Genomic DNA, 24,137 nt, shown 5'->3' with positions numbered 1-24,137 from the left:
TTTCCAGTCCAACACTGGTCTGAATTAATGGTACCACTGGTCTTCATGAAACCTGGAGGCTCAGATCATCCACATGGATGGTTGAGGTGGTCTGGAGGCTCCAGGAGACCACAAACTGCTCAAAGTTCATTCCTTCACCTCTGAAAGCTCATGTTGGGGAGCAGCCACAAACATTTGATCTGCAGCACTTTATTGGGTGGCTGATTAATGATGATAAATCAGCTCTTTAGATTCACAAGAGAATCCCCAAAGGTCTGTGTGGAGGCTCTTCAGCAACGCATGAGAAGAACATTCTTGAAGCTTCACCCTGTGATGTCAAAGTTTCAGCTGGAAGTGGATGATTGTGAGGCCGCGTTGCTACATTGTGTGACTCTTTGTCAACCTGGTTCGTCCTGTTAAGGAGTGGCAAAGGTTTGTAGGCAGGTTTCAGCTGCCAAAAGCCCTGTGAGACATTGGCTTGTGATGGGGAACAGGGGGCACTGGCGGGTGGTGCTAATGTGGCCCAACCAGTTCTCCCAGCTCACTTTGGAAGCCTTTAACTGGGAGATCCAGCCCAGTGCCTGACAGAGCTACGCATGCAGAGGACACTGGCAGCAGCGGCACGGTGAGTTCACCCTCTTGCACGTCTGACTGGGAACCACCAACAGAATCCAGCCTTTAAAAGATCCCAGAGGCTGAAATCCGCTGGTGGTTCAGATGCTTTTCCTGCTAAATTCCTCTTTTAAATGTTCGAGCCTCGAAAGTGATTGAAGTTATTGAGCAGTTGTGAGTGGACACCGACCCTGCTCGTTAGTGCTGGTTGCCGCAGCAACCCACCCATCTTCTCTGAAATGCACCCGAAGCCGGGGCGCGCACGTTATTGCTCACTGATTTTATTTCTGTATATTTTTAAGTGGTGGTCATCGGGTTTCTTTAGCATTTAGGCCGACGAGCAGCAACTACGGGGTTTCCATGGTAACTGTGAGACTGATGTTGAGTGTTCATCAACTGTTTACGTGATTTGTTACGCAACATTATATGTGACGACTGAGGGGTGTGGTTGTGTGTGTGTCTGCGTGCATGGGTGTGTGTGTGTGTGTGTGTGTGTGTGTGTGTGTGTGTGTGTGTGTGTGTGTGTGCAGTCAGAACAGCCAGAATGTGCCCAAACCAACAGGTTTGCATACTCACATTCCTGGCAGCAGCTCTGGATTCCTGCTGCGTGAGGCTGTTCTCAGCTTCTCTCTGTGGCCTCTTTGTTTCTGTCACAACAATTTAAAGCTTCTTCAGACGCGACGTGAAGAAACCACCAGAATCATCAACGTGCTTTACTTTGTAATAATAGTTATAATTTTTGCAAACATACTCCTATAATAGTTATTCTACTGCTTTAATGATTATATCTGTTGCTGCTGGTTGGGGTCTGACTCTGAGTTTCTATAAATTACTTATTGTGTATTTGTGGGCGAATCTGTTTCCTCTTGGCTGTCCTGTAATTCAGGCAGCAGGTGGAAGAAAAGAAGAAAAGACTTTAGATGTTCCAGGAGGACTCCTCATTTCTGAATATTTGCTCTGTTTTCCAGAGTATTGCTGGTGTTCCCAGGGTTTCCTTTATTCAAGTATAAACCAGAGAAGCGTAATATGTGGATGTAAACACATCTGAGCAACAATGGTGAGTGCAGAACAAAGACAATATGTGCGTCTTCATTTATGTCGGAGTTTGAGCTCAAACGTCTCCTCGAATTCCATCAGAGTGGCGACAAGAGTATATCAGAAAGTCTGGTCCTGGATGACTCCGACAAAGGCGTCATCATCAAAGGAATCACAGACGACGGCATCGCTGCAAAAAGTGGCCTGAAAGCAGGTTAGAAAGAGCCGCCCGAGTTTACCTGGAGAGGGCAGAAGGACGGTGATGATGAGCTGCTCTTCTGCTTTCAGGGGACGAGATCGTTGCTGCCACCGTTCACCTCGACCACCTCAATAAAACGGATGTGCTGAAGATCCTGAAGGTCCTGGAACCATATGATGACAACATGAAGGTTCTAACAAAGAAAGAACTGGGTTTCGACGGTGGTCTGGGATCTCTGGGAGTAGATCCTGCTCAGGTGGGCATCGACACACATACGTTGAGGGAACCGATTGCTTTATTCATGTTATTCGTTGTGACCATGTGACCAGTATCACATCTTCTTACTCAGACCAGCTGATCTTCTTTCAACTCGCTCACAAGTGTGACAGCTAATGATAATTAGACCTTCACGTTGGTTCAACGAAACAAACACGCCCATGAGAGAATAAAGACCTGCTCAGTGCTGAGGGGTGTGTATGCTGCTCCGTGCACCAGCGCAGGGTGTGGCACAAGCGCACATCCCTGCCTACAGACACATATGGGAGTAGATACTCGAACACCTCTGACCAGCTCAGACTTCATCTCTTTTGTCAAGAGAACGTCTCAAGTGTTCATTTAGAAAATCCACATAAAACAATAAAAGCCAGTGGAGCCGTCCTGACGACCTCTGACCCTGATGCTCCTTCATCGGTTGCAAAATTCGGTGTAACTCAAGATATGAAGAAAAATAAAAGAAATACTCATTTTAGCTTCCACTGCAGCCCCTCGTGCTGGACCTGGTTCTCAGTTCTAGCCACCAGCCAAAGCTCTTATATTTGTCCATGTGACTGGTAACAACTGTTACTTATTCATTTTATCCTATTTGTTTATTTCTTCACTGCAAACAGGTGAACTTGAAGAAAGATCTGTCCGGCACGGCGCCGATTATCTCCTTTGATGGCCAACATGGAAAACTTGATACAGATATAAGCAGTCCTGCTATCAATGGAAACCTTCCCAACCTGAGTGTGAACAAGCCTTCCCTCAACGTTGGCTCCCAGTTCTCAAAACCCTCCTTTGGAGTCACAGGACCAGAAGTGCAAGGAGGTTTGGGCGACTCCCTCAAAGTTTCAACTCCCCAGCTGAACACCACCACCGCCTCTCTCGATGTCAAGAATCCAGATGTAAAAACAGGTAGTCTGAAATTCGAGAGGCCAAAATTCTCGATGCCAAATTTCAATTTGCCACAAATGACACCAAACACACAAGCAGAACTTTCTGCAGATGCAGATCTACCAAAGCTAGAGACACAAAATCTTAGTCTGGATCCAAATGTCGACATTAAAGGTCCAAAAGCCGGACTCACCGGGCCAAACTTTAATATGAATGGTTCGGGTGTAAATATCCAAACCCCAAATGTTGACACTGATGGACAGCTGGGCAAGTTTAAGTGGCCACATCAAAAATGGAAAGTCCCAAAAGCCAAAGGACTAGAGGCTGATCTATCAACACCTGACCTCAATGCCTCTACACCAGGCGTGAACGCTAATATAGATACACCAGGTGTCAACCTCAACGCACCCAGAGTTGATATTAGAGGCCCTGGTCTCGATGCTCCAAATGTTGAAGCTGATCCTCCTTCAGGTAAAATCACGTGGCCTCATTTGAAGTGGAAGAAACCTAAAGGGCCTAGCACAGATCTGGATTTAGAGGGGAACCTGAACACAACACAAGTCTCGGTCCCAAACTTGCAGAGTGAAATGAATGCCACAGACATTGACATAAATGTCCCGAAGGCTGAGCTTAAAGGCCCCAACGTGGACATGCAATCTCCAAATGTTAATATGGAAGCTCCATCAGGAAAAATTAACTGGCCTCACCTTAAATGGAAGAAGCCCAGAGGCTCCAGGGCAGACCTAGATTTAGACCCAGACTTAAATCTCTCAACTCCAAATATTTCAGGTGAGATTAACACAACTAATTCCGGGCTGAAGCTCCCAAAAGCTGGCCTCAACTCTGGAGTCGATGTGCAAATGCCCGATGCCGACATCGATACCCCGTCAGGAAAAATTAACTGGCCACACTTGAAGTGGAAGAAGCCAAACATTCACGGCCCGAAAGCTGATCTTGACCTGAACCCAGATTTGAGCTCCCCAGATGTTGATGTTTCTCTTCCAAATGTTAATGCGCCTGATGTTGATCTAAATTTACCACATTCTAATGTTGATGTTAAGGCACCTAATCTAAATGTAGATCCTCCATCTGGAAAGTTTAAATGGCCGACTCTCAAAAAAAGTAAGATTAAAAACATTGACCAAAATCTTGACCTTGGTGCTGATGTTTCAGTCCCTGATCCAGCGTTAAATGGACCAGATGTAAATTTAAGCCTGCCAAAAGCTAATATGGAGGCTCCTAAGATAGACCTTGATTCTCCAGATATTGAAGGTCCTTCTGGAAAATTTAAATGGTTCAACTTCAAAAAGCCCAAATTTGGGACACTCAATGGTCCAAAGGCTGACTTTGATACCGATGTGAAGGCACCAGACATGGCCCTCGGGGGGCCTGATGTGGGTTTGAAGACAACAGATATTAATCTCTCAAGCCCCAACATTGAGGGTAACTCTGATCTCAATGTCAGAATGCCTAACATAAACCCCAATGGTCCTGATGTGGAGTTACCTGATGGTAAACTTAATTTGCCTCAGTGGAAACTACCAAATTTGAGAGGGCCAAAAGTCGGGGCACCTGAACTGAATGCAGATGTCAATGCACCTGACATTGATGCCAACACAACCTTTGGAGCACCAAATCTCTCTTTGTCTGCCCCAAATGTGACGCCAGACCTTAAAGGTGTTGATCTGAAGGGTGATCTTTCAGCCCCCGATCTAAGTCTCTCAACTCCAAACGTTGGAGGGATAAATGCATCAGGTGTAAATTTAAATATGCCAAAAACTGATCTGGAAGGTCCTAAACTAGACCTTGACGCTCAAGATATTGATGGTCCATCTGGGAAATTCAAATGGTTCAACTTCAAGAAACCCAAAATTGGGACCTTGAAGGGTGGAAAGGCAGACATAGATGCTGAGATGAACCCGCCACACTTGGACCTTGCAGGGCCTAATGGGAACATCTCACTTCCAGACATAGATGTGGATCTACCGAAGGCACAACTTAATGGACCCAGCACACAGTTACAAACACCAGATATAGCTTCTGATCCCCAACTGGGTGACCTCAAGTTGCCCCATTTCAAGCATCCCCAGCTTCAAAATCCAACAGTTCATTCGGGAATCGAGGGGCCAAATGTCGACATGACTGATCTGACGCCACGAAATGTAGAGGGAAGTATCCCGACAGCAAACATAGACACAAAAGCTCCAACTTTAAATGTCAACCCAACAAATGCAACCTTTAAATCTCCAGAGATTGACACCGGTGCCCCCACTGGTGCTCTAGCTGATGTGATACTAAAGGCTCCTCCTTCAGTTCCTGAAGTGAAGGCCAATGTCGGTAAAGAAGATGCAGACGCTAAACAGTCCCCACAGAGTAAACTGAGATGGCCATTTAAATGGGGATTCAACTCTGGTTCAGGTACTGATGAGGAGGGCAGTGGTGTAGATTCAGATACTGAAGCCTCTAATGCTGAGGTTCCTGCATTCAAATTCCACCAACTACCAAAGATGAATCTTGATGGTATTCCAGAAATTGGCGATACCTTTGGCTTATCTAAACAAGACACCGAGACAAAAGAGTACATTGTCAGCAAAGGGATCCGCCTACCAATCGTAAATGCAACATCTAAACCAGGAGAAAAGATTAGCATCCTTGAGAGATTACAAATGGCCAAAGAAAACACAGCCATGGAGAAAAGTAAGAGCGCTGATTCCACTTTGGAAAGAGGAGGGACGTTCAAGCTAGAGCAGCCGGCGTCTGTGCTGGGCCTCAAAACCCCTGAAGGTTCCGTCACAAATGGCGACAAATTATCATTAGGCCTCTCGAATATGCTCGGTCTGAACGTCAAGGGGTCGGATTAAAAATACTGCACCACGTTAATGTTGTAAATACATTTAACTTAAACAATGAAACAATGTTTCGAGAAAATGATCACTTCCATTTGCAGTATATGTTTAAGAGTGTGGTTCCTTTCTAATACCTTAGCAGACCAATAAAGGAAAGTGTTTTTCTCATATGTATAGTTCTTTATTTAAATATGCTCAGAAAAATACTCGTTGTACTTGGAAGTATGTTACTAATTCATCATTGCTGTGATCAGAGTTGAGATTTGGAGAAGAATATTACTTTATTTTAACATTTAGTGGATGATTATGTCAGCGATGAAATCATTTGTTTTGCTCAATAAATAAGTCAAAGTAATACATTTGCCCAAGTCTTGTTATTTCATTTCACACTCAACATTGACAATGAATGTTGGATCGATCAAGTGTTCCAGGACATGTGAGAGCTGCAAGCCTGCGGATGTGATGGGGGTTCACTGTGGAGGCGGGACCACCGGGGGTCTGCTGTGCTCCTCCTGGTTGCCATGGTGATGGACAGATGAGGTGAGACAGTGACCAGTGTGAAACTGTAACGTAAAGGATGGCAGCTGTGGTCAAGGTCGCAGCTTCACCCCAGACAGAAGCGTCAGAACGTGGACATTGGTCTGATGAGTCCCATGTTCCACAACAGAGACCTGCAGAGACCACCAGACCATAATGTCTCGCACCCACTGTGAAATCTGGAGGAGGGGTGATGATGCTTCAGCAAGGCTGGAATCAGACTCCAACAGGTAAAAGACCTTCTCCCTTCTGCCCTGAACCTGAGGATGAGATTTCCAGCGGGACAACCAGACCAGGACCTGTCCAGACCTGAACCCCACCCAGACCCTCTGGGACATGAGGCTGCAGCTGAGGTGGTAGAGTTGGCGGGGGTGTTATCGTGATCCCAGACGCCTGTTAGTGTCCCTGAGAAGGACGATAGCGAACCCAAGAGAGTCCCTGGTGAATGAACTGGTTGTTCTGACTCAGACTGTGAACGAGTCTCATCCTCACATGTGGTGAAGGTAGATGAGAGTTGCTTCTCAACATCTAGTCAACCCGTCATATATAGGCACTTCGCAGTTCGTTAACATTTACCCAACAACAGTGTGAAAGGCTGGTCGACGAGCGTGGAGGCTCTTATGTATGCATACATACAGTATGTGTGTGTGTGTGGGGAGGGGGGGGGGGGGTGCTATGCTTCTCCATGTCTCTAAATAGCTGGAGCTGAACAAGTTTCATGCATGAAAAAGCCGAGTCATCAAAAGCAAAGGAGCCATAAAAGTGTAGCATTAAAATCCACCAGGAATATTTGTGGAATACGTGGACTACACACGTGCACTCCTGCTCCACACGTGCACTACTGCAAGCATAATAAATCATCTTTTCTGTCTGGGCTTCATAAACTTTGACCGAAAAGTTAGAGCTTCTGTTTTTAGATGATTTATTAAGGCTGATATTCACAACTAAAGCTGGTGCTCTGAAGGTTCCAGCACAAATTCATTGACAATAATAGGATGAGTTTGTTAGATTTCCTTATAAAACAGCAACATTTAATCTTCAGAAAAAGATCACAAACTTTGCAATTCAATTGCAATAAAATGTCTCATATTCACACATGTTCCACACGTAAGAACACACGACCGTGTGAAAGCTCCAAACCACAGGAATGAAGGAAAGAGTGAAAGAGAGCTGGTGGAGAGCTCAGCACTCACAAGAGGAGTGAGAGCAGCGAAAGAACGAGAGGTCAGAGCATCTTTTGCCACCGGGACGGCCAGTCCTTCTCCATCCAGCTCTGCAGCAGTCGCAGCACGTCCATGCGCTGGTAGACGCGGCAGAGGTCGGTCAGCTCGGTGACCGTCTTCTGGTTGTAGCGCAGCAGGAACTCCTGCGTGGGGCTGTGAGCCAGCGAGCCCTGGGTTTGGTGCTCCAGCAGCGTCAGTTCATCGTAACTCATCCCCCAACGACTTGCAAAATTCTTCCAGTTTTTGATAGCGCAGTGGGTCGGATCTAATTTCATCTGCAACGAGTCCAGGAGATCCTTGTCGTTCATGAGGTCGCTGATCTTGGGAGGTGGTGCAGAGCAACAGCACTTCTCACACAGCCTCTTCAGCACCTGCAGCTCTTCTGGATAGTCTGAACACACAAATGCAGAACAGGCTCAACTTCTTCTGGAAAGTTAGTTAGTTCATGACAGCATCAAACAAAAAGGAGCCTTGCTAAATTGGTCCTTGGTTCAAAGCCGAGGTAATTACCCGAGCAGCAAGAGTCAGCATGTTGGGGCTACCGACCCTAACCAAGCGTGCGAGAGAACCAGCCTGGGTGTAACCATCTTAACTAAGACATGACCTGAGTCCAGAGGAACTGCTGCTATGTTGCTCCTCTCATGCTCCTCTGAAGACACGTCACCCTCCCGTCGTGTCCTCAGTGAAGACTTTTAGTGCTCGATACGATAAAATGCTGCTTGTTGGATTTTCTACTCTAACAGATGATCACATGTCCATTACAACAAAGTGAAGTAAAAAATAGATTTTAACAGAAAAATGCAAAAGCAAAAGTATCTAAAAACTGATCTCCTGTTACTGGGGGGCATCTAGTACAGTCCAGGTCTCCCTGGGATCCTAGATGTAACCAGTAGTGATCAGGTGGTGAGGGTAACCCTTAAATCTAACCCCTAATGAATTAGGGTTAAGGTTAACGCTATCCCATTAGGGTAACCCATTAGGGTAACCCTTAAATCCAACCCCTAATGAATTAGGGTTAAGTTTAACCCTAACCCATTAGGGTAACCCATTAGGGTAACCCATTAGGGTAACCCATTAGGGTAACCCTTAAATCTAAGCCCTCATGAATTAGGGTTAAGGTTAACCCTAACCCATTAGGGTAACCCATTAGGGTAACCCTTAAATCCAACCCCTAATGAATTAGGGTTAAGTTCAACCCTAACCCATTTGGGTACCTCATTAGGGTAACCCTAACCCTAATGATGGAGACAACAACTGTTTACCTGAAGACACCGTTGGTGGGCAGCTGCACTCTTCAGCATCTTCAACGGGCTGGAACACACAAGAAACAAGGCCTTACTAATGATCATCTCCTGTTCTATCCATCTTTATCAACCTGAAGGAGGGGAGGTATATTCTAGAGCCAGAGGGTAATAAAGGCAGCAAGTCACCAAATGGCTGAATAAAAGGGAGGTTCCTATGTGTAACCAAGTTCACATTAAAGCAACCGTTTTCTGGTTTTAACAACAGACCCAAGTCTGTCTGCTCTCATAGCAACACCACTCATGTACCCATGCAGTAGTGTTCTTGTCAAACTAGATGTTTCATTAACAATATTCATTATTTAGCAAGTGCTAATGCTAATGTCTCCAAAGGCAGGCCAGCTTCTCCTCGCTGTATTCAACATGGATCCGATAGGCTTCAGGTCTGAACTTGTCTGAGCTGACACTCTACATCCAGGCCCCGAGTGCCTGGGGCTGCAGCTCCTGATTTGTATTAACTTGTTCACACACATTTTCCTGCATGTCTGACTGGTTCCTCTACACCGCTGCATGATGTCGGTGCTCTTCCTCTTCTGTTATTACTCATGCTGACTGCACTGAGACCTCACCACATCCTGTAGGTGACAACATGAATAAAGAAGGACACTATGGGAAACCACGTGAGGACAGATGATCCTGCCACAGCCAGGGGAGGTTTGAGCTGCTCCACCAGAAAAAACCTTCATCTGTCAAAATGGCTGCGTGACTGTTGAGTTTGAAGATTCCATGGAAAAGCAGGGCCCTGGTGCGAGAGCAGGGTGTCATTAGCACCATATTAGTGGTGGCACAGATCCACCCAGCAGCCATCAAGCTTTGAAGCTTCTGCACGTGCGCCCACGCTAAAACCGATTGGCAGGAATTAATCAGTCTGATTCTGAAACAGATAAACTGATAAAACCACGACAGGTGCGTGTTTTGCTTGAACCGGCTTGAAGGGCAGACTGGTTCTGACTGGAGCAGCTACAGGGGAAACTGATTATGGGATGTTTAGAAGACAGAATAAATGTGTGTCAGGGGTGCTGATGCGGACCTGTCTGATTCTGTCGGTAGGGATCAGGTACGCAGGGGTCATCGAGGTCAAGGGAAGGGTCACAGCATCTGCAGCAACACATCTGGCATCAGTCTGTGGCTCTACCACACACACACACACACACACACACACACACACACACACACACACACACACACACACACACACACACACACACTACAAACTTTGAAGATTTACCATGAGGATCCGTCACCTGGACTGGATAGTGGCCCCCAAGAGACTGTAGGAGACAAGACCAGAAGAAAGAAGGCTTAGAACGAGCTGCTGCCACATGTCCCTCACACAGGCCCAAGGGCAGAACACCACGAGATAGATGCTCCTGGAATGAACAGAAGCTCCACAGAAGAACACCAGAAGCAGCACAAAGAATAAACAGACAAGAAAGAATCAGTCAAGTGTTAAAATGTGCTCACAAATGCTGTGACGAAGCTGGTGGTGTCTGTGTCCTCCACAGGATCAGAGTCGCTTCTGTCTGTTCCACAACAGAGAAACACACAAGCATCACTTCATCCTGTCACTCTCTCTGCTCACTCTTTTATCCATCACCCCCAAACACAAAACCACATCCTGCTGCAGTAGAACTGCACTCCTAGACAGACAGACAGGCAGGCAGGCAGGCAGGCAGACAGACAGACAGACAGACAGACAGGCAGGCAGCAGGCAGGCAGGCAGACAGACAGACAGACAGACAGACAGACAGACAGACAGACAGACAGACAGACAGGCAGACAGACAGGCAGGCAGGCAGGCAGGCAGGCAGACAGACAGACAGACAGACAGACAGACAGACGGCAGGCAGGCAGGCAGGCAGACAGGCAGGCAGGCAGGCAGGCAGGCAGGCAGGCAGGCAGGCAGGCAGGCAGACAGGCAGGCAGGCAGGCAGGCAGCAGGCAGGCAGGCAGGCAGGCAGACAGACAGACAGGCAGGCAGGGCGGCAGACGGTGGATGGATGGATGGATGGATGGATGATGGATGGATGGATGATGGATGGATGGATGATGGATGGATCTGCTGCTGGGTGCTGCTGTGACACAGATGTGCGGAGGAGAGCAGATCCAGATCCGTCCTCCACTGAGGAACCACTGAGTCCATCTCCAGACCCACTCTGATCTCTGACTACTCTACGCTTAGATGGACAGAACCAGTTTGACAGGACAGAATATGGAAAATAAAGCAAGATAAACGTTTTGTTGAGCTTTCCGTTTGTCTGCTTCCTCCACCCTTACAACACTAGATGATGGTGGATGATGGTGACAATAATAGATGATGGTGGATGATGGTGACAACGCTAGATGATGGTGGATGATGGTGGATGATGGTGGATGATGGAGGATGATGGTGGATGATGGTGATGATGGAGGATGATGGTGGATGATGGTGACAATGCCAGATGATGGTGGATGATGGAGGATGATGGTGGATGATGGTGGATGATGAGGATGATGGTGGATGATGGTGACAATGCTAGATGATGGTGGATGATGGAGGATGATGGTGGATGATGGTGGATGATGGAGGATGATGGAGGATGATGGTGGATGATGGAGGATGATGGTGGATGATGGAGGATGATGGTGGATGATGGAGGATGATGGTGGATGATGGAGGATGATGGTGACAACGCTAGATGATGGTGGATGATGGTGACAATGCTAGATGATGGTGGATGATGGTGACAATGCTAGATGATGGTGGATGATGGTGACAATGCTAGATGATGGAGGATGATGGTGACAATGCTAGATGATGGTGGATGATGGTGACAATGCTAGATGATGGAGGATGATGGTGACAACGCTAGATGATGGTGGATGATGGTGACAATGCTAGATGATGGTGGATGATGGTGACAATGCTAGATGATGGAGGATGATGGTGACAATGCTAGATGATGGTGGATGATGGTGACAATGCTAGATGATGGTGGATGATGGTGGCAATCATAGATGATGGTGGATGATGGTGACAATGCTAGATGATGGTGGATGGAGGATGATGGTGACAACGCTAGATGATGGAGGATGATGGTGACAACGCTAGATGATGGTGGATGATGGTGACAATGCTAGATGATGGTGGATGATGGAGGATGATGGTGACAACGCTAGATGATGGTGGATGATGGTGACAATGCTAGATGATGGTGGATGATGGTGACAATGCTAGATGATGGTGGATGATGGTGACAATGCTAGATGATGGAGGATGATGGTGACAATGCTAGATGATGGTGGATGATGGTGACAATGCTAGATGATGGTGGATGATGGTGACAATGCTAGATGATGGTGGATGATGGTGGATGATGGTGGATGATGGTGGCAATAATAGATGATGGTGGATTATGGAGGATGATGGTGGATGATGGAGGATGATGGTGGATGATGGAGGATGATGGAGGATGATGGTGGATGATGGTGACAATGCTAGATGATGGTGGATGATGGTGACAACACTAGATGATGGTGGATGATGGTGGCAATAATAGATGATGGAGGATGATGGTGAATGATGGTGACAATAATAGATGATGGTGGATGATGGTGGATGATGGTGACAATGCTAGATGATGGTGGATGATGGTGGATGATGGTGACAACGCTAGATGATGGTGGATGATGGTGACAATGATAGATGATGGTGGATGATGGTGGATGATGGTGACAATGCTAGATGATGGTGGATGATGATGGGGATGATGGTGACAACGCTAGATGATGGTGGATGATGGTGACAATGCTAGAAGATGGTGGATGATGGTGACAATGCTAGATGATGGTGGATGATGGTGACACGCTAGATGATGGTGGATGATGGTGACAATGCTAGATGATGGTGGATGATGGTGACAATGCTAGATGATGGTGGATGATGGAGGATGATGGTGACAATGCTAGATGATGGTGGATGATGGAGGATGATGGTGACAACGCTAGATGATGGTGGATGATGGTGACAACGCTAGATGATGGTGGATGATGGTGACAATAATAGATAATGGAGGATGATTGCGACAATGCTAGATGATGGTGGATGATGGAGGATGATGGTGACAACACTAGATGATGGTGGATGATGGTGACAATGCTAGATGATGGAGGATGATGGTGACAACGCTAGATGATGGTGGATGATGGTGGATGATGGTGGATGATGGTGGCAATAATAGATGATGGTGGATGATGGAGGATGATGGTGGATGATGGAGGATGATGGTGGATGATGGAGGATGATGGTGACAACGCTAGATGATGTGGATGATGGTGACAATGCTAGATGATGGTGGATGATGGTGACAATGCTAGATGATGGTGGATGATGGAGGATGATGGTGACAACGCTAGATGATGGAGGATGATGGTGACAACGCTAGATGATGGTGGATGATGGTGGCAATCATAGATGATGGTGGATGATGGAGGATGATGGTGACAACGCTAGATGATGGAGGATGATGGTGACAACGCTAGATGATGGTGGATGATGGTGACAATGCTAGATGATGGTGGATGATGGAGGATGATGGTGACAACGCTAGATGATGGAGGATGATGGTGACAATGCTAGATGATGGTGGATGATGGTGACAATGCTAGATGATGGTGGATGATGGTGACAACGCTAGATGATGGTGGATGATGGTGACAACGCTAGATGATGGTGGATGATGGTGACAATGCTAGATGATGGTGGATGATGGTGGCAATAATAGATGATGGTGGATGATGGTGACAATGCTAGATGATGCTAGATGATGGTGGATGATGGAGGATGATGGTGACAATGCTAGATGATGGAGGATGATGGTGACAACGCTAGATGATGGAGGATGATGGTGACAATGCTAGATGATGGTGGATGATGGTGACAATGCTAGATGATGGTGGATGATGGTGACAACGCTAGATGATGGTGGATGATGGTGACAACGCTAGATGATGGTGGATGATGGTGACAATGCTAGATGATGGTGGATGATGGTGGCAATAATAGATGATGGTGGATGATGGTGACAATGCTAGATGATGCTAGATGATGGTGGATGATGGAGGATGATGGTGACAATGCTAGATGATGGTGGATGATGGTGACAACGCTAGATGATGGTGGATGATGGTGACAATGCTAGATGATGGTGGATGATGGTGACAATGCTAGATGATGGTGGATGATGGTGACAATGCTAGATGATGGAGGATGATGGTGACAATGCTAGATGATGGTGGATGATGGTGACAATGCTAGATGATGGAGGATGATGGTGACAACGCTAGATGATGGTGGATGATGGTGACAATGCTAGATGATGGTGGATGATGGTGGATGATGGTGGATGATGGTGACAATGCTAGATGATGGTGGATGATGGTGACAATGCTAGATGATGGAGGATGATGGTGACAACGCTAGATGATGGTGGATGATGGTGGATGATGGTGGATGATGGTGGCAATAATAGATGATGGTGGATGATGGAGGATGATGGTGGATGATGGGGATGATGGTGATGATGGAGGATGATGGTGACAACGCTAGATGATGGTGGATGATGGTGACAATGCTAGATGATGGTGGATGATGGTGACAATGCTAGATGATGGTGGATGATGGAGGATGATGGTGACAACGCGCGGATATGGAGCTAGATGATGGATGATGACAACGCTAGATGATGGTGGATGATGGTGGCAATCATAGATGATGGTGGATGATGGTGACAACGCTAGATGATGGTGGATGATGGTGGCAATCATAGATGATGGTGGATGATGGTGACAATGCTAGATGATGGTGGATGATGGTGACAATGCTAGATGATGGTGATGATGGTGACAACACTAGATGATGGTGGATGATGGTGGCAATAATAGATGATGGAGGATGATGGTGAATGATGGTGACAATATAGATGATGGTGGATGATGGTGGATGATGGTGACAATGCTAGATGATGGTGGATGATGGTGGATGATGGTGACAACGCTAGATGATGGTGGATGATGGTGACAATGATAGATGATGGTGGATGATGGTGGATGATGGTGACAATGCTAGATGATGGTGGATGATGGAGGATGATGGTGACAACGCTAGATGATGGTGGATGATGGTGACAATGCTAGATGATGGTGGATGATGGTGACAATGCTAGATGATGGTGGATGATGGTGACAACGCTAGATGATGGTGGATGATGGTGACAATGCTAGATGATGGTGGATGATGGTGACAATGCTAGATGATGGTGGATGATGGAGGATGATGGTGACAATGCTAGATGATGGTGGATGATGGAGGATGATGGTGACAACGCTAGATGATGGTGGATGATGGTGACAACGCTAGATGATGGTGGATGATGGTGACAATAATAGATAATGGAGGATGATTGCGACAATGCTAGATGATGGTGGATGATGGAGGATGATGGTGACAACACTAGATGATGGTGGATGATGGTGACAATGCTAGATGATGGAGGATGATGGTGACAACGCTAGATGATGGTGGATGATGGTGGATGATGGTGGATGATGGTGGCAATAATAGATGATGGTGGATGATGGAGGATGATGGTGGATGATGGAGGATGATGGTGACAACGCTAGATGATGGTGGATGATGGTGACAATGCTAGATGATGGTGGATGATGGTGACAATGCTAGATGATGGTGGATGATGGAGGATGATGGTGACAACGCTAGATGATGGAGGATGATGGTGACAACGCTAGATGATGGTGGATGATGGTGGCAATCATAGATGATGGTGGATGATGGTGACAACGCTAGATGATGGTGGATGATGGTGGCAATCATAGATGATGGTGGATGATGGTGACAATGCTAGATGATGGTGGATGATGGTGACAATGCTAGATGATGGTGGATGATGGTGACAACACTAGATGATGGTGGATGATGGTGGCAATAATAGATGATGGAGGATGATGGTGAATGATGGTGACAATAATAGATGATGGTGGATGATGGTGGATGATGGTGACAATGCTAGATGATGGTGGATGATGGTGGATGATGGTGACAACGCTAGATGATGGTGGATGATGGTGACAATGATAGATGATGGTGGATGATGGTGGATGATGGTGACAATGCTAGATGATGGTGGATGATGAGGATGGTGACAACGCTAGATGATGGTGGATGATGGTGACAATGCTAGATGATGGTGGATGATGGTGACAATGCTAGATGATGGTGGATGATGGTGACAACGCTAGATGATGGTGGATGATGGTGACAATGCTAGATGATGGTGGATGATGGTGACAATGCTAGATGATGGTGGATGATGGAGGATGATGGTGACAATGCTAGATGATGGTGGATGATGGAGGATGATGGTGACAACGCTAGATGATGGTGGATGATGGTGACAACGCTAGATGATGGTGGATGATGGTGACAATAATAGATAATGGAGGATGATTGCGACAATGCTAGATGATGGTGGATGATGGAGGATGATGGTGACAACACTAGATGATGGTGGATGATGGTGACAATGCTAGATGATGGAGGATGATGGTGACAACGCTAGATGATGGTGGATGATGGTGGATGATGGTGGATGATGGTGGCAATAATAGATGATGGTGGATGATGGAGGATGATGGTGGATGATGGAGGATGATGGTGGATGATGGAGGATGATGGTGACAACGCTAGATGATGGTGGATGATGGTGACAATGCTAGATGATGGTGGATGATGGTGACAATGCTAGATGATGGTGGATGATGGAGGATGATGGTGACAACGCTAGATGATGGAGGATGATGGTGACAACGCTAGATGATGGTGGATGATGGTGGCAATCATAGATGATGGTGGATGATGGTGACAACGCTAGATGATGGTGGATGATGGTGGCAATCATAGATGATGGTGGATGATGGTGACAATGCTAGATGATGGTGGATGATGGTGACAATGCTAGATGATGGTGGATGATGGTGACAACACTAGATGATGGTGGATGATGGTGGCAATAAGATGATGGAGGATGATGGTGAATGATGGTGACAATAATATGATGGTGGATGATGGTGGATGATGGTGACAATGCTAGATGATGGTGATGATGGTGGATGATGGTGACAACGCTAGATGATGGTGGATGATGGTGACAATGCTAGATGATGGTGGATGATGGTGACAATGCTAGATGATGGTGGATGATGGAGGATGATGGTGACAATGCTAGATGATGGTGGATGATGGAGGATGATGGTGACAACGCTAGATGATGGTGGATGATGGTGACAACGCTAGATGATGGTGGATGATGGTGACAATAATAGATAATGGAGGATGATTGCGACAATGCTAGATGATGGTGGATGATGGAGGATGATGGTGACAACACTAGATGATGGTGGATGATGGTGACAACACTAGATGATGGTGGATGATGGTGACAACACTAGATGATGGTGGATGATGGTGACATAATAGATGATGGTGGATGATGGTGACAATGCTAGATGATGGTGGATGATGGTGACAATGCTAGATGATGGTGGATGATGGTGACAATGCTAGATGATGGTGGATGATGGTGACAATGCTAGATGATGGTGGATGATGGAGGATGATGGTGACAACGCTAGATGATGGTGGATGATGGTGACAATGCTAGATGATGGTGGATGATGGTGACAATGCTAGATGATGGTGGATGATGGTGACAACGCTAGATGATGGTGGATGATGGTGGATGCTAAATGATGTTACTGTGGCATCTACTGGCCCTTCCAGTGAGACAGAGCTCTCCTCCCTACTTCAGGTTTCTTATTTTCCCTAAAAGGGGTTTTGAATCTTCTCCTGACCTGGTTGGAGGGTTTAATGGGATCACACCTGTGCACGTTATAAAGCCCTCTGAGGCAGCAATGTTCGGAATGAATTTGATTGTTGTATCAGTAAGTTGGTCAAACTGGAAACAATTCAAACTGGCTGAGAGAATCTGGTCAGTAGTAATCCACGATTCTGCTCCCCAAAGAAAGGCAACAAGAAACCAGGATCCTCTGGACACACACAAGAGGAGGAGCCAAATAGATGCAGGTGAGACACCTGAGGGACACCTGAGGGTTAAACAAGGTAGAGAGGAGGGGGAGGGAGGACAGAGACAGGGAGGACAAACCTACACAGAAGCTAACAGCTTCACTACATGTAGCTCTTCACCGATGTCTGTCACAAACACAAATGTCACCAACACAAATAAAATGTGATTGGTTGGTTGGTTTCATCAGTTTTAGCTGATTCATGGTCACAACATTGTGTTTGTGTAGAATATAGAATTACATTCTAAGAGTTTTGTGAACATGAAAGTGGAAGTAGAGTCCTCCCAGGCCCTCCCACCCTGCTGCTGTTTCAGCAGCAGGGCTAAAATAATGTGTACACGTGACTCCAAAGCTGCCTGCAAGGACATAGAGGGACAGGCAGGGACAGGCCGGGACATGCAGCCGCTTGCTCTGGATAATGCTCAAGAAATGAAAAGAACAGTAAAGCTTAGGGCAACAACTCCACACGGCTGAAACCAGCCTTCAAACATTTTGACCACCCACGTCTCCTACGAAGACGTTAGCGGGAGTCTGTGCACCGGCCTCGGGTCTGGGGGAATTCCTTCCACAGAAAAATGCAAGCGAATAGAATGAGAATCGTACTGACGTAATGTGTGCGCTCACTCCTGTCATCAATGTCAAATCCCATTCGGTAGCGCCTTATTGCTGACGGTAAAGAAGGTCTTTTTACTTGGAGCTTTTCTACCTTTGTCCTAAATTGTCACGATTCTTCTCCCGTCTGTCACAGCTAAAACCATGACAACATTGACCACAGTTACATATTGGTCAATTATTTGAAATGTCTTGAATACAATGAAGGTTTGTACAGACGGACGTGTGCTTGTACTCTCAGCTCACTATGATCTCCATGTGCAAAAACAGAACGCTGGTCCAGAGGACAGCACCAAGCCACTGTTCAGGTATGTGAGGAAGCAAGGGCCCCACCACAACCTTAACCTGGAGGCCTTCACCACACATCAACTCTGTGGACGGAAGCACAAGGGTCGGAGAAACATGGAAGAAGCTTCTCTGATCCTTGCCAACAGGTTCTTGTCTGCTGTCCCAACCCAACCCACTAAGGACTGCTTAGATGTACAGAGTGTGCTCCGGTTCGAAGCAACTGGACTTCTATTGTCCTGTCCACACAGCTGTTTGTACATGGGACAGGCTCTGGCCCAAGATGATTACCCCCAAAGAGATGAATCAGTTCTTCTCCAAGGACCATATCTGATGCATGATGAACCAGGACAAGGGTGATCCCTCCAACAGGCTGAGCGATGCTGTTTGTGCTGCAGCGTCTCCAGGACCACAACGCAGGGGAGCCGGGAACTGACGTTTCTTTAAAATCTAGAAGCTCCTCCAGCTACTGCCCAGACTGGTGTCTAGAACAACACTCAACAACCACAGCTCTACCCCCTGGCAGGGAAGCCCATCGACGTTTGCTGTTACTACTGAATACTACTGAACACTGATCAACTGCTCTAAAGATAATAACCAGAGGGGAAATCAAGCAAAAGGTGTCCCAATACACAGATGACCTTCAGCACCTTCTGTGGGTGCAAAAGAATTGCTGGTATACAGAAAAAAAGAAGACTTCGTATAAGACCACAGGGAGGACTTGGTTTATCTAATTTTCCGTTATGCTCCTGGCCAGCTAACGCACAAAGTTACACTCTGGATCTCAGACACGTTGACCTAGAAGCTAGTCCCCATTGTTGCTGATCTGATCCAAGAGGCTTTCCAGAGCTATGTATTCTGTACTGGTCTACTGAAGGCTGTCGTTAGTGCTTATTGCATTGTTAAAGGGGTGGGTCATCCTGGTCATCATGTCATGCTGTGTGTGAATGAATCTTCCTGGGGAGGGATCCCAGTATAGCAGTGGGAGCAGCAACTGGGGTCTTAAGCCTCCTCCTCTGTTCAGTGAAGGTTCTTCCAGTTTGGCAAAGATGCTTCTTTTACCCGTCTTCCAAACCATCTCACGCCAAAACATTATTTTGTTGTCTCCTCTTTGCCCTGATCATTTTTATTGTGATTGGGTAAAGTGTTGCTAAACTAAACTATACTATATACTCAATAGTATATACTGTATACTCAATGCTTAATACTCTACACTCAATAGTATGTACTCAATACTATATACCGTATTTTCTGGACTATATGTCGCTCCGGAGTTTAAGTCGCACCAGCCAGAATATGCATAATAAAGAAGAAAAATAGATATATAAGTCGCACCGGACTATAAGTCGCATTTTGGGGGAAAATTTATTTGATAAAATCCGAGACCAAGAACATACAATTCATCTTGAAAGGCAATTAGCAAACCATTAGCATGGATTAGCAATAGGGTTACGGTATGCTAACGTAACAAATTCAGCTACATGACCCACAACGAACTGAGTACGTGTCTGCTTTGTTAACGTAACATATTAACAGTTAATCAGACAACTATAGCATAAAGAACATCCGAGCAAGTTGACCAAACAATCAAGTCTAACTCCATAGACGAAGCACCGCTTCTTCTTCTGCGTCGCTAAAGGAACTCGTTCCTCAGGTACACACGCATAGAGCGCCCTCTTGTGGTTGTCAGTGTGAAAATAACGAACATGTGAAATTCTGTAATAATGTATTTATTTAAGTCGCTCTGGAGTACAAGTCCCACCCCCTGACAAACTATGAAAAAAAGTGCGACTTATAGTCCGGAAAATACGGTACTCTATACTATACACTCAATAGTATATACTCAATAGTATATACTCAATAATATACAGTCAATAGTATACTGTATACTCAATAGTATATACTCAATACTATACACTAAATATTATATATTCAATAGTATATACTCTATACTCAATACTATACACTAAATATTATATATTCAATAGTATATACTCAATACTATACACTAATATTATATACTCAATAGTATATACTCAATACTCAATACTATACACTAAATATTATATACACAATACTCTATACTATATACGCAATACTATACACTAAATATTATACACAATACTCTATACTATATACTCAATACTATACACTAAATATTAATATTCAATAGTATATACTCTATACTCAATACTATATACTCAATACTACACTAAATATTATATACACAATACTCTATACTATATACTCAATACTATACACTAAATATTATATACACAATATACTATATACTCAATACTATACACTAAATATTATATATTCAATAGTATATACTCTATACTCAATACTATATACTCAATACTATACACTAAATATTATATACTCTATAGTATATACTCAATACTATATACTCTATACTCAATAATATGCCTTCTCACTCAGCACCTTCTTATTCAGTCAGGCACAAACGTTCAAACCAGAAAAGATATTTTAACTCCACAGTTTAAAATGCCCCCCATGGTGCCACACCTGCCACACACATATGAGAAATGACGTACAACTTCCTACTTGTGAGCTCAGATAAAAATGAGACGATTATATTTGGAGCGGAGCACCGTTGAGATGTGTTCTTTAGTTAGAGCTCCTCTGAATGACACCACAACCCTGAGGACCGTCGGGTCAGGGTTGTGGGACAGCAGCCTTCTTTCCTCTCCAGAATAACGTTAAACCCGGGAAGGTTCTGAGGGGACCACAACGAAAGTGTGGGTCCGTTTGTTACTGTTAGTCGGTGGTCCAGGTGATGAATTCTGCACCCACAGCACTACTGGGAATTTTCCAGTTGGATCACATATCACCAGTTTCATCTTTCCTTAGTGGCTCCTTGTAGAGTTCAAGGTTCCTGCTAGCTTCAACGTTAAAAATAGCATTTATTTTTGGGGTGTTTGACTCCAGCAATTTAATTAAGAGTGTTTGTTTGTTTTAATACCTAAGTAGCCTTTTAAATACCCCCCCCCCCCCCACCCACACACCCACCCATCCAGAAGGCCTGTACCACTACTCGCTCTAGATTTGCCATCTCAAATGTGGCCCTTGATTGTGTCAGGAAGAGCTGATGCTGAGCTTCACTGTCGTGGGCGTGGATGACAAACGGCAGCCATTTGATGACATCACTGACGCTACGCTGAGGTGGAGGAGGGGGCTGGACCATAAGAATTTCCATTAGAGGAGGTTAGTGTGATTGCTGTTGGTTGAGAGACAAGAGGGACCACACTGGGGTCTGGGTCTGGGTCTCCCATTTTCACACAGAGCTCCTGTGAACCACCTGTATCTTCACAGGAACTATATTTCCCAAATGCACAGTTTGGGAAACGGCAACAAAATGAAGGCGAGAAAGAAGGCTAAGACAAAACATTGTTTTATAAAAAAAATAAAAATGTGCTCAATATTGCTGATGATAATTATTATTATTTTACAAAAGTGCCCCTTTATCATCCTCTTTTATGTCACTTCCTGTTGTGTAGGCATTGTGACTCATAATATATTCCAGATAACAGCAAAAGTACTCTACAAAATCTTCCAAATGATGTATATGAGTAAGCAAACGTAAACCCTTTTATTAACCAAGCGTTAACTATCTTTTTGTTGTTAACAAGTGTAGTTACGACAAAAATGTAAAGCCTGTTTAGTCGATATTTTAAAATCAGTTCAATTGCAGTTTTAAGCTATTTGAAAAACTTGGGATGTTTCATGCAGCTACTTAATTAGCAGTAAAGAGCAAATCTCATTTAAATTGGGTCTAATCATGGTGGTCTACCTTTAGCTCATCAAAGGCTCTCCAAGATGGCCTTTCACATTTCACTTTTCATCCAAATCAAAGCTTCGTGTCGGGGCATGCCGTGACGTGTGAGCAGACACTTGGGTTTTTGTTACCTTTTGCTTGGTTTTACATGTTAAACCAAACAGAAGCCAGAGCCCTGTATCAAATATAACTCCTCGATCTCAACAATTCCATAAAAAGAGTTTTGCAACACACCAAACATAAATCAGGAAATGTTAAAGAGAATGAATGACTTTGGGAAAAGGTGCTTTTTCAAAGCTCTCAATGAAAATCCGTTCAACCAAACTATCCCAACCAAATTATTGTTCCATCCGGTCTGTTTTGTTATTTAGCGGTGTTGTTTAATATCGGACACATCCCCAATAAACAGGTCTTAAACATGACAAGTTCAAAGTTCAAGCAGACAAAGTGCGGATGCGAACACATCGACAAAATCAATGCAAAACGACGTTTGTCTTGTCTTACTGGATGGTTCTTTGGTCGCCCTCAAACTGCTCATTTTCCCTCTGATGTCCCCGCAACTCCGTCGCACGAGACGCAAACGACGATTACCGATGAAACCCGGATGCGGCCGAGCCAGAGACCAACGGCGCGTGAAGCCTGGTGCCTTCACCCGCCTCGGAAATCATAGCACCTTTATCTCGGAAGGAAAGGTTGGTTGGGGACAGAAAATATGATGAAATAAAGTATGTGTGGGTTTCCAAAGTTCTGAACTAAATATTGAAACATAAAATCCCCCGGGGCCGAACGTAATGCCCCTTCCTGGAATATCCAGCTTATCATCTGTCATATGAAATCATCTGACTAACCAATGTGGCCCTTTTGGGCGAAGACAACCCAGCACTCGTGAGCCCCGCAGGCATCTTCTGGTGCGTTCAAATACAATTATATTCAAACAATTTCTCATTATGAAATATTCATAAACTGTGACGGGGACCTATAGCCTAGGGACATTCTGGCACGTTCTCTCCGGCTCCACACTTTCAGTGGTGTTTGGTAACTATGACAACCTTTTGTGGTTGTTTTCGGGAGTCTCTCCTGGCTTCCATCTTAGAGGCTGGTGAATGTGATGCCTGGTTGGGAGTCTCTCCTGGCGACCCTGGAGCCGAGCTGCTTTCATGCTTTATGGACTGGGGAAAATCATTCTGAAATTATTCCATTATTATCACACGATGCGTTTTAAAATCAGCAGCGACCACAGCAGACACTGTTCAAGATGAACAAAATGAAATGTGAAAGTGCTCGAACGAGGAAACTCCTGTTCTTTTACTGCCCCCCCCCCCCCCCCCCCCAGTCCAAACATGTATTTGGACCAAAATACCTCATTTAATGTCCTGAGGTGTCAATGAGTGTCACTGCTTTTGGACTTTCCCCGGCCTG

At 45.3% G+C, this 24,137-nt stretch overlaps 2 protein-coding genes across 3 annotated transcripts; one reads left to right on the top strand and one right to left on the bottom strand.

Moving 5' to 3' along the window:
• The first annotated feature begins 532 nt into the window (after positions 1–532).
• Positions 533–6,178, top strand: si:ch211-125o16.4 (neuroblast differentiation-associated protein AHNAK). 2 transcript variants are annotated; one of them, XM_057047604.1, is made up of 5 exons: positions 533–604; positions 1,560–1,648; positions 1,729–1,840; positions 1,915–2,081; positions 2,713–6,178. In XM_057047604.1, the coding sequence occupies exons 2-5, from the start codon at positions 1,646–1,648 to the stop codon at positions 5,836–5,838; spliced, it is 3,408 nt and encodes a 1,135-aa protein (XP_056903584.1). In that variant the 5' UTR covers positions 533–604; positions 1,560–1,645; the 3' UTR covers positions 5,839–6,178. The 2 variants fall into 2 exon arrangements, with proteins under 2 accessions (XP_056903584.1, XP_056903585.1); XM_057047605.1 differs by lacking the exon at positions 533–604 and adding an exon at positions 1,155–1,311.
• Positions 6,179–7,265: 1,087 nt separating this feature from the next.
• edaradd (EDAR-associated death domain) lies at positions 7,266–24,007 on the bottom strand. The gene is made up of 6 exons (XM_057047613.1): positions 23,223–24,007; positions 10,349–10,407; positions 10,113–10,155; positions 9,915–9,982; positions 8,846–8,894; positions 7,266–7,974 (listed from the first exon to the last, which is right to left on the bottom strand). The coding sequence occupies exons 1-6, from the start codon at positions 23,254–23,256 to the stop codon at positions 7,586–7,588; spliced, it is 642 nt and encodes a 213-aa protein (XP_056903593.1). The 5' UTR covers positions 23,257–24,007; the 3' UTR covers positions 7,266–7,585.
• Positions 24,008–24,137: the final 130 nt, after the last annotated feature.

This window comes from Takifugu flavidus, chromosome 11 (genome assembly GCF_003711565.1).
Source record: "Takifugu flavidus isolate HTHZ2018 chromosome 11, ASM371156v2, whole genome shotgun sequence".
NCBI classification, from domain to species: domain Eukaryota; kingdom Metazoa; phylum Chordata; class Actinopteri; order Tetraodontiformes; family Tetraodontidae; genus Takifugu; species Takifugu flavidus.
Note: the sequence above shows the minus strand (reverse complement) of the source record. Positions and strands in the feature narration are given on the sequence as shown.